The following is a 16,289-nucleotide window of genomic DNA, read 5'->3' on the forward strand; positions in this document are numbered from 1 at the left end:
GGCTATTAATGTATGTAAAGTTAAATATAACCAATGATATTCCAGATAATGACCCAGCATTAACAACAATAATTTTAGTAATGAGTTTCAGTTTCAGTAAAATTTATAAATCCATATAATAAATATTAAAAACTTTTCATAATATTAAAGATTTTTTTTTGTAGATTTTTGCAGCCACTGACACACCAGATAAAAATTTTAGAGCACTTCAGTTTTCTGAATATCTAATAATAAATGTTCCTTCAGTTCCAACAAGTAAGTTTTTAACTTTTGTTATTATTTATAATTATTCTTTATTAAAATGATAAATTAAATTTTTCAAGCATTTAATATTTTATTTTTTTAGCCACACCATACCAAAGTTTAATCACCAACCCAAACCAAGCACTCCCTAAAAGTAGTATGTTCGTTTAGTTTCTGAATTTTTTTTTAATTTTCTTTTTTCAAAATGTTTCTAAAGAAGCAAATTGTCAGGAAAACTTGCATTAAAACTTGCTGGTTTTGCGTAATTTTGTGTTTAGTTAATGTGATAATGCTACCTTATGAAGTTTTAGGAGAAAAATTTTTAGCTGAGGGTTTTGTTTCTAAGTATTTCAGAAGTTGTAGTTTTTATGTTTATTTTGGTCATTATGATTGTATCATATTTATTTTAGAGAACACTTCCATTATCATTGCTGCGATATTAGTTCCTGTTATTTTAATTCTTATTATTATTTTTGCCACTGTGGTTGTAATAAAAATTCGTCAAAAAAAGGTAGTAAACCAACCTTTAAAATGGAACCCAGATCTCTACACAATGGAGTGAGTGCAGTATTTTTTTTTTTTTTTCTTCTTTCCATATACAAATCCTGTTCATCATTCTTTGAAGACTAAGCATTAATAAATTACCATATAAAATATATTTTTTGGATATTTTTACTATTACTATACATATTTTTGTGATTACCTATGAATCACTGTTTTATTGTAAATTCTTTTAGAAATTACTTAAATCCACTTGATGAAAAATCAGCTGATGAATGGGAGATTTTTCCTGAAAACATTGTTTTGGATAAGAAAATCGGCGAAGGAGCTTTTGGTACTGTTTTTATTGCAAAAATCAATGCAAAGATTGTTGCAAAGACAAAGTATGCGAAACAGCAAGATGGAGTTGCTTTACTTAACAATGCAGAAGATTCTTCTACTAATGTTGCAGTGAAACTTTTAAAAGGTTTTTTTTTAAATTTATTCTCTTTGTATCAATTGCTTGTGTAATAGTTACAATTTAATAATAATTACAAATTTATACAATAAATAAGTTTTACCACTTTACCTTTACTTTTGTAGATGGTGCAAACCAAGCAGAGTTTAACGATTTTCGTGAAGAAATCAATCTTATGAAAGGAATTGGCTATCATAAAAATATAGTGAACATGATTGGTTGCTCTACCATCAAGAAGCCATTGTGTCTTGTTGTTGAGTTTATGGAAAATGGAGATTTGTTACATTTTTTGAGAAATAGACGCACTAAAGTAAAACATCTCAATTTTTTTTTAACATATTTAAAATATATTTGTACATGCTTCATATCTTTTTGCTTGAATTGCCTGGTTATTAAATTTACAATAATTTTTTTTCCAGCTTTGTGCATCAAAAGCTGATGGAGAGTCATCTGTAAGCTTTATGTACACACCAAACTATCAACACTCTCTTGAGGTTTTTATTTTCAATCTTGGAATTGATATTATTTTGATGAAGTTTAATAAAGTTAACAAGTCAAATGTAGTGATTGTTGAGTTTTTGGTTAACAAATTCTTTTTAAAAAAATTTAATATATAGTGCCAAACCTTTCTTCTGTAGATGACATTAATAAGTGAGAATTCTAACTCAGAGTTGATGCCAAATGAAGTCCCCTTAGATGAAGTTGGTGTAATAACCCCTGATGATCTGTTAAGTTTTGCATGGCAAGTGGCATCAGGAATGGTATGAATAATATTCAGTGTTTGTATTTTTGTTCAAAACAGCCAAAATCCTATTACTGCAGAAATCAGTAAAACAACAAAAATATTCATTACCATTTTGCACGGAGTTTTTATTGAAAGCATTCTTATTGTTAAAATGAAAAATAAATTCAATCTTTAAAATAAGTATTTGATAAAATCAGATTAAAATGGTATTAGAAGTTTGGAATTGTTTTAGTTCATCGGTATGGAATTGCATTAAAAGAATTTTCTGTGCCAAGGGATCAACATTTTTAACGTAAGAATTGTCAGTGTCATGGAATCAATATTTGCATTAAAATACCCTGTTAAATGTTGTCTCCATGTTGGTTTGTATGAGAAGAAAAAGTAAAATGGTTTTATGATTTGATGGATTTGCAGGAGAAGATCCCCAAATTTTAAAATTATAAAATTCACTTTTTACAGCCGTATATTTCCATGCAATCCAGTACAATTATGATTTAAATATGTAAAAATTTGCATCGCAGTACTGAATTTAGCACTGTTTTTGTATCAGAAAACAATCCAATAAACACTTTAACTTAAAAACATTATAAAACTACGGTTTAACATAAAATTACGGCTTGTTTAACGGGCGAAATAACACTAATTGTATAAAATTCGTTGTAAAGTTCTCTTAACGTAATTATTTTTGTCGTAATATTCTGCCAATGAATCACGCAACTTTTTTTTTGCTGACATTTTTTTACCTAAATATTGATGTCAATTCTTGCATAGATGGTTTATGATTCTTTTTGATTGGTTTTAAGTGTTTTGAGTTTACAAAACTTTTCCGAAAAATACCGAATTACTAATTTGTTAATTTTTTTTTTGGCATCAATAAAGAAGTTGTTGGGTTGCCTACTTGTTGGATGTTTAGTTTTGGAAAAGAAACAACTACCAATTGAACAAATATCAACTCTGAACATCAATTTGTCAAAATCATTGATTTTTTCAGTGATTCTTTTGGTTTAAAGGAAGGCAAACCAATTGAAGATGAAAGGGGAATTTCGCTAAGAATATAGACATTAAAAGATAGAGTTGCATTTAAATGAGGGGAAAAGAATATGATGATGAAGTTGAGTATTTACCAGGACATTTTGGTGAAAACATCAAGAATCTGCATAGAAATTTAGAGGATAAAAGCATTATACTCAAAAAATAGGATAAATGATAATGTATAATAATGTAGGATAATGTAGGATAGAATAGAATTTATCACACGACTAATCATTTCCTTGTCTTTGAGTCTGCTATAAGAAAAGCACTTACTTGAGCAATTTATAAAAACATAAACATTAAATTAAAAAATTTTAAATTACTTTGTATTGTGTTGGTATATTGTAAGGCTTCTCTGCAGCTTGTTTTAAAAAGCAAAACACTTCATTTATTGGAATCAGGTGTTGGTAAAGATTTTTTTTTTAATTGAAAGAGCTCTGTAAAGGCATGAGTTTAAATTTTTTCAGTGAACAATATTTTTAGCATAAAAGTAAACAAAAAAAATTATTTCTTCATCATTACTTTCGCAATTGCAAATCAACAGAAATATATTCTACTATTTTCCAAAAAAAGATTTTTCCAACAAATCTTTAAAACAGATATTTTCCTCAAAATTTTGTCAAGACATTTTCAAAGCTAGAAGTTTTTTATTTTTAAGTTACTTTTAAGAATTAAGAATTGCTTTTAACTTTTTTCCCGTAATCTATTTTTATATCAATATTTTTAGTAGTTCTTTTTCTTTTTTGCCGTTTTAGGATTGCCGTAAGTTTTTCCAATACAAAAACTGATCATTTTACGTTTTACTGGTGTTAGTTTTGTTGTTATGTTTTAATGTCTTGGCTGCTATCGTTTCTTGATTTAAACTTCTTTTTGAAATCAGGAATATCTTTCAAGTACTAAATTGGTTCATCGAGATCTTGCGGCAAGAAATATCTTGGTTGGTGCTGAGAAAAACGTAAAAATATCTGATTTTGGTCTAACAAGGAAAGTCAGCGATGAGTTGATATACATGAGCAACAAAAATCGTCGTTTACCGGTCAAGTGGATGTCAGTTGAAGCCATATTTGACCAAATGTTCACAACATACAGTGATGTGTAAATAATTTTAATTTTTCAATTATCGTTCACCCTTTAACACGCACTTTTTTTTTATAAAAAAACAACCTTTTTTTCTTGCGAATGTGTTATTTACTAAACCGTACTGTGGTTGCTACTGTTAATTCGATTGTGATTACAATAAAAATACAAAGAATATCAACGCTCGTATTAACTCGAGTGTGCGCTTTTGGGAGTCAGGTTCAATCAAACATTGCTTTCACTAATTTTGCTTACCATTTTCTTTAAAACTAGATGAATCGTTTTCGTATATCCTTATAAAATTTTTTATCTTGTAGCTGCGCTTGTTTTTCTTCTCAACAACTTCTCAACTCTAAAGGTTTTAGTTTTAATAATAATTTAATGAATGTTTTAGGTGGGCGTATGGCGTTGTTTTATTTGAAATTGTTACGCTCGGTAAGTCTATTAACATAGTAAGTATGAAATCAAGACTAAATGTGACGTCATGTTCGTTTTAATAGTTTTTTTTATCTCTTCTATTACTTTTTACAGGAGGGACACCTTATCCCAGCATAAATAATCGTGAGCTTCTCACTCTTTTGAAGTCAGGTTACAGAATGGAGAGACCAGAAAACTGCGCTGAACCTATGTAATTTATGTCATGCTTTTTTTGTTTGTGTTTTGTCGTTGATAGAAGCAATTGTTTAAGATCCTTTAATTTTCGTCAACATTAGGCTTTTACCTAATCATTTTTAGGTACGACATTATGTTGCATTGTTGGAATGAAGATCCGTTACAACGACCTACCTTTACAGAGTTACGTGAGCATCTTGAACAAATTATGTCTCAAGGTGATCGTTATTTCAGCTTTGAAATTGACGAAGAAAATACTTACTATAACGCCGCCTCTTTCAAGAGCCTTCCATCTGAAACAGGTGATGACGTGCTGGAAGAAGACTTCTTCCAAAAACCGATGCAAGTAAAATCAGTGGAAGAAATTAAGAAACTGAAAAACGAACCGGTTGCTGTGGTGGATGAGAGATATACAAATCCTGAATCTTTGAAACTAAAATTAAATCCTATGCCACCAGCTAGTATGGTTAATTACGTGTTTGATAACGCAATACCTCAAATGTAATTTTTTTTTTTTTTTTTGCTTGTTACAATAATATTTTTTTATTGGGTATTTTTTAATTTTCTACATTGGAAAATAAAACTTTTTTAAACTATTTTGTTTATTATATTTAATAATATATAATTTTCTTTAAACACTCAGTTTTTTTGTTTTTTTTATTGACTTTTCTGCTTTTAAGTTTTGATTCTTTCTATGTGTATTGCTTTCTAATGATCTCCATTGGAGCATTTAAAAGTATTTTAAAATTTTACATCTTGCAAAACAATTGGACGACAGTGATTTTTAACAATAAAATTTTGGTTTCTCTTAAATTTAGGATTTCATTGTATTTTTTAATTTGTTTCACCTTTTATCTCATGAATGATATGTATATATATATTAGATTTGGCAAATAGTTTCTATGAATGAGTTATAATCAAAGAAAAGTTGAGGAACAACTGAGAATAAAATTAACTGAGGAGTAAGACGTTGATAAAAAAATGAACCTCAAAAGCGACAGCTGACACTCACGCATCGTATTTTAAGCTGACACTCACGCATCGTATTTTAAGCTACATTCATGCATTTACTGCATTTTAAGCTATACACAGTAAATGTATGCAAATTTCAAAATATGATGACAAGTACTAACCACTGCGTAGTTTCTACAATTTCAACACCTGTTGAAAATAAATCTAGAGTTTAAGTTTTATAATCATTTTTAATTGCACTTGTCAACAACGCTTTTTCATCATCATCAAAATAAATGCGTGAACTGGATAGTGTTTTGAACACTTATATATTTCGTTTTTCTTGAGGCTGTTAAATTTTTTAATTGCATTAAAGCATGAGAAAAATTTTAAGTATTGTTCATACTTTTAATGGAAGTCGCTTCTTTGTTGCTTTTTGAGGAACCACAAACTTTAAAGTAATTAAAAAGGCTGGCAAAATACAACGTGGTCGCAAAATACATCACAAAAATTTAATAAGATTTTTACTGGGAATCCACCTGCAACTGTGTAAATAATATTCTTGGTTGACGATTACGGAAGCCATAAAACTTAAACTTTAAGTAACAATTTTACGTATGAATGTTAAATGTCACGACAAAAACCTGGCTGGGAAAAAATTTGCTTCACTGCGGAAGCCCTAGTTAGATATCTAGTTAATATATACCATTGATGCGGTCATACATTCCATGTTTTCGTTTTTCATATTTGTATATATTTCATTTGTCATAAAATTAAGCATGGGAATTTCGGCCTTCGAAATCGACGAAATTAAACGAAATTCGTGTTTCAATTTAGGATCGAAATTGAGAACGAAATTTCGATTTTTTGGATTGTTTAATTTCGCGAAAAAATTTCGTATAATTTCGGGTCATTGAAAGTAACGAAATTGACACGAAATTAAACATAAGTTTTAATTTCGAAATTCGTGAATTTGTAATGTTTAAAAATTTCGTCTTTCGAAATTCAATATAAATTTCGATACGAAATTGAAACACGAATTTCGTTTAATTTCGTCGATTTCGAAGGCCGAAATTCCCATGCTTACATAAAATGCACATTGTCATAAACACATATCATGCTATTATTGATAAAATTCTGAAAACATAATGCTGCAAAGTTGTGTAAAATACATCAGACTGATTTAGAAAATAACTTTGTTGAAGAATGTCTACATTTTAAACATGCAAATTTATTGGAAACTACCGAAAATATGTTTACCGCGGAACTAAGTTTAAAGACAATAATCGAGTAAAAAAAGAAAACCTACATTTCTAAACGTAACCACAGCACTGCGCATATTTTTAAGTATTGCCACTACAAACTGCAGTGCCGAAAGATCATTTTCAGCAATCAAAAGAATAAAAAGTTACTTTCGATCTTTTTTGGGACAGAGAAAACTCAATGATTTAAGTATTTTATCCATCGAGAGAGATTTATTTGAAATTTATGGGTGTTGTTGTTAAGTTTATATGGCTTTTCTTTAGTTTTCGGGCGGACCTCTTAAGCCAATCGGCGTGCGACTCGGAAATAAATTTATGGGGGAAATAAATTTGTACAACAGGCATTGGTATTCACCAATCTTTTTAGAAGCTTGCTCAGCTCAATTTACGCAAGAAAAGTTACGTTTGCTATGAGCTGCCTTAACTTTGGCCTAACTTTAAAATCATTAAATAATAAGAATAGCGTTATATTATTATGATAAAAGCCTTAACACTATTATTAATAGTGTTAAGGCTTTTATCAACTGGGAGTTTTCAAGCAGTAATTGGTAAGAATTATTAGTCAAAGCAAAAAAGATATGCTATAATCTTATGATTCTTTATTGTTAAATATGCTTGTTATTAATGGATTGTTACGAATGGAGCTTAAAGGTGGTGCATTATACAGGGTTTTTACTCAACCTGGAATACCTAGAAAACCTTGAGGTAGTAAAAATCCTAGGGAAAACCTTGCTGTTAATTATATGTAAAAAAAATTATTTAATTTATGAAGAGACAATACTTCAATTTCAAAAAGTGCGACATGTTTGTTACAAAAATTTAAGTTTTTAAAATTTTTCAAATAACACATCATCGTTCTTCAAAGTTTGAAAACAACAAATTATTTAACGTAAGTGCTAAACTTAAAACAATATTATAATATAAGGTCGTATAGTTTATGATAAAAGATCATGTAAAAAAACAATATTTTGGCCAAAGGTGAACAGTTGTTCTATCTTGATGCTGTGAGGGTGGCGTTTTCTTTAAATACTTCAATTAGCTATTAAACTCAATTTAATTTTAATGTTTAGTTGTTATTTTGTTATTTAGTTTAGCTAACGAAGGTAAGGGGAAGAGGAAGGGGATGGTTTGGGTTTAGATTTGTTTGGTTAGGTGTATGAAGGTTGAGAACGAGGTTGATGGTCTGGGGAGTACTTGGTTAGGTAAGGGCAAGGTTTAGGGATAGTTTGGTTAGGAATGGGCAAGGTTTAATCTAAAAGGGCTAAACTTATAATCGCCGTCCTTAGTATATTCAAAATATAATAAAACTCAACAAATGTTCTATTAATGTGTAATGGTAGCACTCTTATTCTTATAATTTTTATATAATACAAATAATATTCTCTTACGCTTCTTGCAGTGTTCAATACTGTTTATTTCAATTACTCCTCTTTCTTTTATATCTTCTTTTATTACAAATATCTCTTCTTTAAGTAAATCTTTTGGTTATTCTCCAGCTATCAATATTAAAATCTTCTTTTCTTCTTTTATTCAACTGCTTATTAAACTGCTTATTCATCAAAATACTCTTCTTATCACAAAATTCTTTCTCTTCTTTAAAATCCTCTTTAAATCTCTTAAAAACTCTTTCTCTTAAAATCCTCTTTTAAAACTCTTCTTCAAAAGAGACGATCTCTTTATCCCTAATTCTCTAAACTAACCCTTCTAACTCTTAGACTCTTTCTTTTTTGAGCTTTTATAGTTTTTGCTTGTTTCCCTATTGCCACATCTTTTCATTTATTTATATGGCAGGTTGATGAGTCTTCATGTTTACGTCTTTTCTCAGTTGTGTTTAACTTTTCTTCTTTCCGTTTTATCGTCTACTTACGTGATAGATTGATGAATCATCGTGTATACGTCTTTTCCTAATCGTTGTTTTGATTTTTCTTATTATTGCTTTACCATTTACGAGTCTTCGCGTTTACGTCTTTTCTCAGTTGTTGTTTTTAACTTAATTCTTTTTGCTTTTCATTTATTTATGTGAAGAGTGGACGAGTCATCTTGTATGTCTTTTAAGATCATTGTTTTTAGCTTTTCTTATTATCGCTTTATCATTTACGCGTCTTCGTGTTTACGTTTTTCCACAGTGGTATTTAACTTTTCTTCTAACGCTTTATCACTTATTTATGTGAAGAGTTGGTGAATCATCTTGTGTATATTTTTATCGATCGTCGTTTTTATTTTGTTCTCCCTCCTCACAATGCTAACGTTTCCCAAAAAGGTTTTGCTGCTCTCAGGATTTTTAAACATTTTAACATTTTAAAGATTTTTAACTTATATTTTTTTAGAAAAGGATATCCTGCTTTGAACTGTCAAGTTGTCATTAATGTTGTTGGAAAGTTTAGAGATGTTGTTGCAAAGTATCCTGGATTGTGCCGTGATGTCTTTATCTTTTCTAATTCTGCATCAAAACAGACAATAGAATATGATCCAAATTTAAGTTTCCTTTTTGCAGACACAGGATACGGGTTGTCACCAGTCAAGATCACACTATTTAATCAGCCAACTACAACAGAGGAAATACACTTTAATAAAGTTAACCGTCAGGTACTTAGTGATGTGGAACGAACCATTGGGCATCTCAAAAACCATTGGAGGTGTTTGCAAAAAAGTGGTGGAACACTTCACTTTTTACATAAAAATTATGGATTTTACAGCAAATTTGATAAATCCGTTGTACGCATTTTTTGTAGGATTGCAGTTTTGAAAATTACGTAATATCCCTTAGTTTTTTGGGAACTTTATTTTTTGCTGTTTGTGTATTTTTCAAAATTTCCCATCTTGATGTTGACGCAGCAAAGAAATTATGTAAGTTTTGTAGAAATAATAATTTAATTGCTTGTACGCAGCATTCAGCTGCCGATTGTCCAATTAAATTTAAAGAATGTGCAGTAAAGGGCACGTAAGTGGCAAGATTATTTCTAGATTTAATGCGTGCTTGGAGGCCGCTATATATAACCGACATATTAGAGGCATTATCATAAGATTGTCCTCTACAATCTTCCAAAATAATATCTAAATCAGATAATAGCTTTAAAATACAGTCTTGCATTTCTGCACTCTTATGACCAGTATTTTCTAAAAATTTTAAAAACCTTTCCACGGGTGTTCCATTTTTATTGACATAAAACTAAAAACTAACTTTTTTAAATAATTCAGACTTACCTTAGGAATGTAATAATATAATTTAGTGATTTCCACTTAATTTTCAACTTTTAATTCACCTTATTCAGTCGATAAATACTAAAATACTAAAATTACATCAATTTTATTTTTATCGAGTAATCTTCATTAAGGTACGCATCAATGACCCATTGTACGTTCCTATCTTTTATTAAATAATACAATTTACGTTGAGGTAAACAAATACGCCCGGGCGGCGAGTATACGTAGGTGGTCTGTTTACATTTAAGCCGTCTATCGAAGTTTAAGACATCCTAAATTATTGCACATTTGGAAGAAAAAAAAATCAGCTAAATATTTTAAGAAAGGGTTTTCATTTAAAAATAAGTGAAAACTAATAAAATAAAAAATTATTTTTTATAACACTAATAAATGGCTAATAACTAAATAAATGGCTAATAACTAAATAACTAATAAGAACAAAATAATACAGGTATCGCAAATAAAAATTGCCGCCCCCAAAAGGCTTGCCGCCTGGGGCTATCGCTCATTTAGCCCTGTGGTTAGGGCGGCCCTGATCTATACTTTTTCATTATCATTTTTATATATCATATTTATTTTTGGTATTACTGTAAGGATTTGTCAAAGGAAACATTAAGGGATCAACTTATGTTAATGTTTTAATGGTAAAATGTGTTATGCATCAGGAATTAAGTTAATTTAATTTATTTTTACCCTAAGGCATACCAGATATATTTTATTTTGTTTATTATTGCAACGTTTTATCAGAGCATGCTGAAAGTTAGACTTATGCTTCTGTGGATATTGATGCCTTCAGAAGACAAGATTAAACCTGTTTGAAGAATCTACATTTTCTATCTCTGATGTCAATGCTGTATGGTAAATACAAAAGTTGCGTCTTGTTCGGATTAGGCAGTCACAATTATCACGAAAAAAGCTTTTTTCATGGCCACACTTCCGTTAAAAACATTCTTAAGCATATGGGAAAAAAAGTATTAGTGAAAAATTCCAATTTACTTTTTGTACTAAAGGTTTTTCAGTTACCTGCTGGATTAGCATATTCGATGACAATGAGAGTCAAGAAATATGTTTGATAGGGTGTATATCCTGTAACACGTATAAGAACAAGACAATTTTTTCGTTTTTCAATGTTAATATATGAACTTTGATTTATATTTATGGTAGGTGAACGAAGTGAATTACTTGATTCATATTTCATGAATCAGCCATCAGACCTAGAAGATTTTAATGACACGCTCGTTTAACACTTTTTGTTCTATTTTTTTAGGCGGATAGAAAAGGCAGCAGTGGCCGTGAAAAAGAAATCTGTCAGTTTTGTATATTTTGTAATGTAAAATATGTTTTGTTACTTTAAATTTTTTGGAAAAAAGCTCTTGTATTATAATTGTGTATTCACTTACGTCACTGTTATGTTTTTTGAACGTTAAAGTTACAAAAAGCTCAAGAATATTTGTGATTACTAAATTCAACGCTCAAAGCATAACAAACATCTTTTGAACGTTTAAAAGAAATTCTGAACGTCTTTTGAACGTTCAAAGACGTCTTTTCCGGACCAAGTGTCAGCTGGGATATCAGGATCAATTTTATACGCATATGGAACTTAATCGCCCAAAGAGGACATCGTTGAGCGTCTTTACTTGCAAGCGTTTAGAACGCGTCCAAAACGTCAATTACACGCTTTTTGTATGTTCCCGTGCTGGCTAGGTTGTGATACTAGCCTTTTTGGTCAATCTGGTCATATGATAATACATTTCAGATAAGTTAAATTGTTATTGATTTATTTACTAATAATCCGAGTTAAGGGTTTCTCACAGCTGGTAAAGTTCATATTATGAGAATGTTTCAAAGGCACGGTTAAAAGTTGGTAAAATAAATTTAAGAAAATATAGAAAAAATTAAAATACCAGTAAAAAAGTAAACAAAATCTGCCACAAAAATCTATGGACGCAGGTATTTTGCGCTCCCCCTCTAGTTTACTTTTGAGTTAAAAAATTCTGCTATAAAATTACCTTCTTTACCTCACTAATAAATAAAAAAATAATTGTTTTTCCTTTTTTTTCTGCAAATTTTTTTCCGCTACGGAAATAAATTTATATCAGGAATTTTATACGCAAACCGCCTGATTTTAATTCCTTAGTAACTGAAACTTGCTCCACGGAAATAAATTTATGGGGGAAATAAATTTGTACGACACCAGCCAACTCCCGATCACGGTTAGCCCTAACTAAATTTAGGTTTTTTGAATTGTGTCCAAATTAGTTTCAACGTTTTCTGAAAGATTATATTTTACCGATCACTATTTATATAGTCCACCAAATCAGAAAACTCCTATTAAGTAATTATGGCATTCTAAAGATTTTTTCGCGCCTTTTTTTCGCGCCAAATTTAATTGCAAAAGACAATCATAGAACAAATTTTGTTTACAAAAATGTTAAGAATCGGTAAATCACATCCTCATACTATTTTAGATCATCAAAAGAATAGAGAAAAAGTATTTTGTGGTCGCAATGTCATATGAAAATAAATAGCTAAGTCTTTTTTGTGGTCGCAAATGTCATATGAAAATAAATAGCTAAAGTCATATAATTTCTAAATTTCAGAGCTGTTTTTCGGATTATAACATTGCTGATGATCGATACCCTAATGGGTGTGTCCAAAGTTGGTATACTTAATAATTTTTAACTAAATAAATATATATAAAAAGTATGTCATAAACGTAAAACCATTCACATAACTGAAAAATTGGATATCTTGTTGAACTCAAAGAAATAAGATTTGATAAATGAATCAAATCTCATTTTGCTTGGTACTAGCATATCTTTATCTTTTTAAGGTGTAGGGGTAGAGTTGAAAGAAAAAATGTTGTTGATCTCAGGCAGAAAATTAATTTTGACATTGACTGGTCAAAGATGATTATCCCGGCTAAAACACGAAATGTCAAAGAACAAATGACTTCTCTCGTTATTAAAGAAATATCTGAGAATACTCCAAAAACAACCAATTTTACTCTAAAAAATCTTCTTTATATTCAGAATTTTTTTTCCTTAAGTAACCGTCAAATGATAAAACTTGCTAATATGATAGTAAAATCACAATACTAATACAAATTTAATTCTGCACAATGAAATGATGCAATATTTGGAATAAAACTTATTATGTAAAAAAATTAATAATTACAGAGTTAGTGAAAAAAGAAGAAACGCTGTAGAACCTGGACTGAAAGGCTGTGTCGCTGATTTGACAGTTATCTTCTCCCATTTTTTACCGAAGAAAATATTTTATTTGAATTTAAAAACAAAGATAAAACTTTGGAATATAAAAATATTACAGTAGCGTACTGCAATGATGTTACTCTATTTGTAAAACTACTCCTGGATCTTAAATGTGTTGATTCTAAGAATCAGTTGCTAAAAATTGCTATTGACGGGGGAAGTGGTTTTATCAAATTTTGTTTAAATATAGTTATTCTCAATGAAATTTTTGAAAATTACGGCAAAGTTGAAATAAGTTACCTTAAAACAAAACCGGTAACAGCTTGCAGGTCTTTTTATAAAGATGATCTTAAAAAAAATATTTAAAGATTCGTCAGTAAATGCTTTATTTGTTCTTCTAGTAGCTCCAGAAATCCCAGAAAGATATTTAAACATTAAAATATTATTTGAAAAGTTAAATCTTGAAAAAGTTGAGCACATTGTGGTATGCGACATAAGACTTAGTCAAATTCTGACAGGTATATCTCCAAGTAGCAGTTCAATTAATCTCTGTTACGTATGTGAGTGGGATAGAAGAGAAACTTGGACAAATGCTCCATACAGAACTTTCGAGAGCTGTCAAAACAACTATACAAAATTCAAAGAATCTGGTTCAAAACCTAAGTGTGCACAACATTTTAAGAATTTTATAAACCCTTTATTAGTACATGGAAACCCCTATGAATTTCTTGTAGATAGATTTGTTTTACCGAAGCTTCATATAATGGAGCGAACTGTCAACCATGTAATGAATAACATGGAGCGGATTTGGTTGGAAATAAATACGAAGATTTACGAACAGTTGCAAATTATTAAGACTGGTCAGCATAGTGGAAAATTTAATGGAAATTCTTCTCGAAAAATTCTTAAAAAGTGGGAAGTCTTTAATGATAAGCTGCCAATGAAACTAAAATCTTTTGGAGAATGCTTAATTGTTAAATTTAGTTGTTGAGTCTTGCTTTGGATCCGGACTTCATGAAAACTTTCAAACTAGTATCGAAAATTTAAAAGCCTGCTACAAAAATTTAATGTTGGAACATGGTATTACTTTAACACCAAAATTTCATATCCTGTTCAATCATGTATCTGAATTCTGTAAAACAAAAAAAATGGGCCTTGGAGTTTATTCGGAGCAATCAGAAGAAAGTGTTCACTACCTCTTCAAAACTGCTTCGTGGATACAAGGCGTCCGCAAATAATTCTAATTATGGACATGATTTAGTAAGGGCATTAAGTTCTTATAATGGAAAACATCTTGTTTCTCTTAGACATGTTGATATTTTTGAGCGATTCAATTCAAGAAGAAATAGTTTTTAATTTTATATTTGTAAATATTTTGATGATTTAAAACATTCCGATTATGTGATTATCCACTCTTAAACTATGTAATATAACACAATACCATCTGTATTATTCATTTCCAATAAATTGTCTGTAACTTTTACAATAAAATTTTGAATGAAAACATGGCGGACTAAAAAATGGCGCAAAACACTTACAAAAAAAGGCGCAGAATAAAAGGCGCGAAAAAGAAAACGTTGAAATTAATTTGGACACAATTCAGAAAACCTAAATTTAGTTAAGACTGACTTTGCGATAAAATAGTGCAATTTTAGGCGCAAAGCATTATGGGATGTCTTAACTTAATGAAATATATCAACTTTTGCATTTATCATACTTTAATATACTTTTGTAATGATATAATGATACATTTATAACAGCTTTTGCATAAAATTTTTTAATTACTTATTATCACATTATTCGTTTCTTATTTTTATATTTTAAATATATATTCCCTATTTAGATACTAAATAAGTAGTTGATGATACTGAGAAAACAACAACTTTTTTAAAAACTATGTTTTTTTGAAAAATAACTTAAAAATAAAATTAAGCATGGATAATACAAGCCAACTTTTTTTACAAGTCTTCTTATATGGTACCGTATCTTGATTATAAAACCTTATAAAATAAGAAATTCTCATATAAACAAAGTTTCTAATTAGACTTTCAAGTGAAAGGCATGATCAACATGTTCATTGTAAAGATATGTAAAATTGCAATCACTTTTTATTCTTTCAGTAATTTGTTGTCTAATATTTCTTTTATTTAATTAAATTTTCATTTGCATTAGAAAAACAGTTTCCATTTTGTGAAGCAAGTTTTGTTAAACTTGAAAGAACTTGAATACATTTTTAACAAACTTGAACTTTCTTTATTAAATAATCAGCAATTGATTTCAAACCTCTTTAACTGAGTGTGAGAAAACTAAATCACTTGGAACATTTGGTAATGCACAAGGTTTTAATTTTTTTAAAAAAAAATGCAGGTGCTGTTTTAAAATCACTTGTTCATTTATAGTTTTGGTTCTAAAATACCATGTAGGTAATTGAGTCAATTGTAACTGCAACAGAGACGTCTGACTCTGGGAGACAATTACTGTTAAAATTAGATTGTTCTATTGAAGTAAAAACAAATTTTGATAAGCTGATTTGAATTGGATTGCTGTTGGTCTGTCATTCCGAACTCCTTTACTTCGCATTAATGCAAAAAAATTTTCTACATACTCCTGAGCTGTGAAAATATAAAATTGAGCTGTGAAAATATAAAAGAAATCCTCATAAAGCAATTTGTTTGTGAGACAACTAAAATTAGAAATAGTTACATCTAAACCCCAATGGCTGGATATACCTTTTTGACTGTGAGCATCACAAAAATGCAATCTTTTGATCCAAACTCTCAAATCTTCAAGCTGTTGTATAAACCTATCATACAGAGTTAAAGCAGTATTGGTTAATCTGCTCTTGGTTTTACAAGTATTCAGTAAGTCAAACAAAATATCCATATTTTTAATATAAAAGGCTGTAGACAAAACATTTTCAGTCAATAGTTTGACAGAAGCATATACATCCAAAGCAGTAGCAACTTGACTACTAAATATTTGTACTATTCTAG

General features: G+C 29.5%; 1 protein-coding gene, 1 long non-coding RNA gene and 1 pseudogene across 3 annotated transcripts in view; all 3 read left to right on the plus strand.

Annotated features, from left to right (window-relative positions):
• LOC145183638 (fibroblast growth factor receptor 1-A-like) overlaps positions 1-5,261 on the plus strand; it is a 32,631-nt gene extending 27,370 nt beyond the window's left edge. For both annotated transcript variants that reach the window (XM_090085836.1, XM_090085837.1), the window contains 11 exons: positions 165-255; positions 347-400; positions 654-801; positions 981-1,210; positions 1,327-1,511; positions 1,621-1,695; positions 1,840-1,962; positions 3,859-4,073; positions 4,450-4,490; positions 4,587-4,683; positions 4,791-5,261. In XM_090085836.1, coding sequence (XP_089941962.1) covers positions 165-255; positions 347-400; positions 654-801; positions 981-1,210; positions 1,327-1,511; positions 1,621-1,695; positions 1,840-1,962; positions 3,859-4,073; positions 4,450-4,490; positions 4,587-4,683; positions 4,791-5,172 — 1,641 coding nt within the window. In that variant the 3' untranslated portion in view covers positions 5,173-5,261. The remainder of the gene's footprint in view (positions 1-164; positions 256-346; positions 401-653; positions 802-980; positions 1,211-1,326; positions 1,512-1,620; positions 1,696-1,839; positions 1,963-3,858; positions 4,074-4,449; positions 4,491-4,586; positions 4,684-4,790) is intronic.
• Positions 5,262-10,176: 4,915 nt separating this feature from the next.
• LOC149890078 (uncharacterized) lies at positions 10,177-11,465 on the plus strand. Its single transcript, XR_016451984.1, has 2 exons — positions 10,177-11,244; positions 11,352-11,465. It is a non-coding gene; the product is annotated as an uncharacterized LOC149890078 (long non-coding RNA).
• Positions 11,466-12,512: 1,047 nt separating this feature from the next.
• On the plus strand, positions 12,513-14,287 carry LOC149890079 (uncharacterized; annotated as a pseudogene).
• Positions 14,288-16,289: the final 2,002 nt, after the last annotated feature.

This window comes from Hydra viridissima, unplaced genomic scaffold (genome assembly GCF_058129835.1).
Source record: "Hydra viridissima isolate aposymbiotic clone 2 unplaced genomic scaffold, HvirCarnegie_v1 scaffold_4, whole genome shotgun sequence".
Taxonomy (NCBI): Eukaryota; Metazoa; Cnidaria; class Hydrozoa; order Anthoathecata; family Hydridae; genus Hydra; species Hydra viridissima.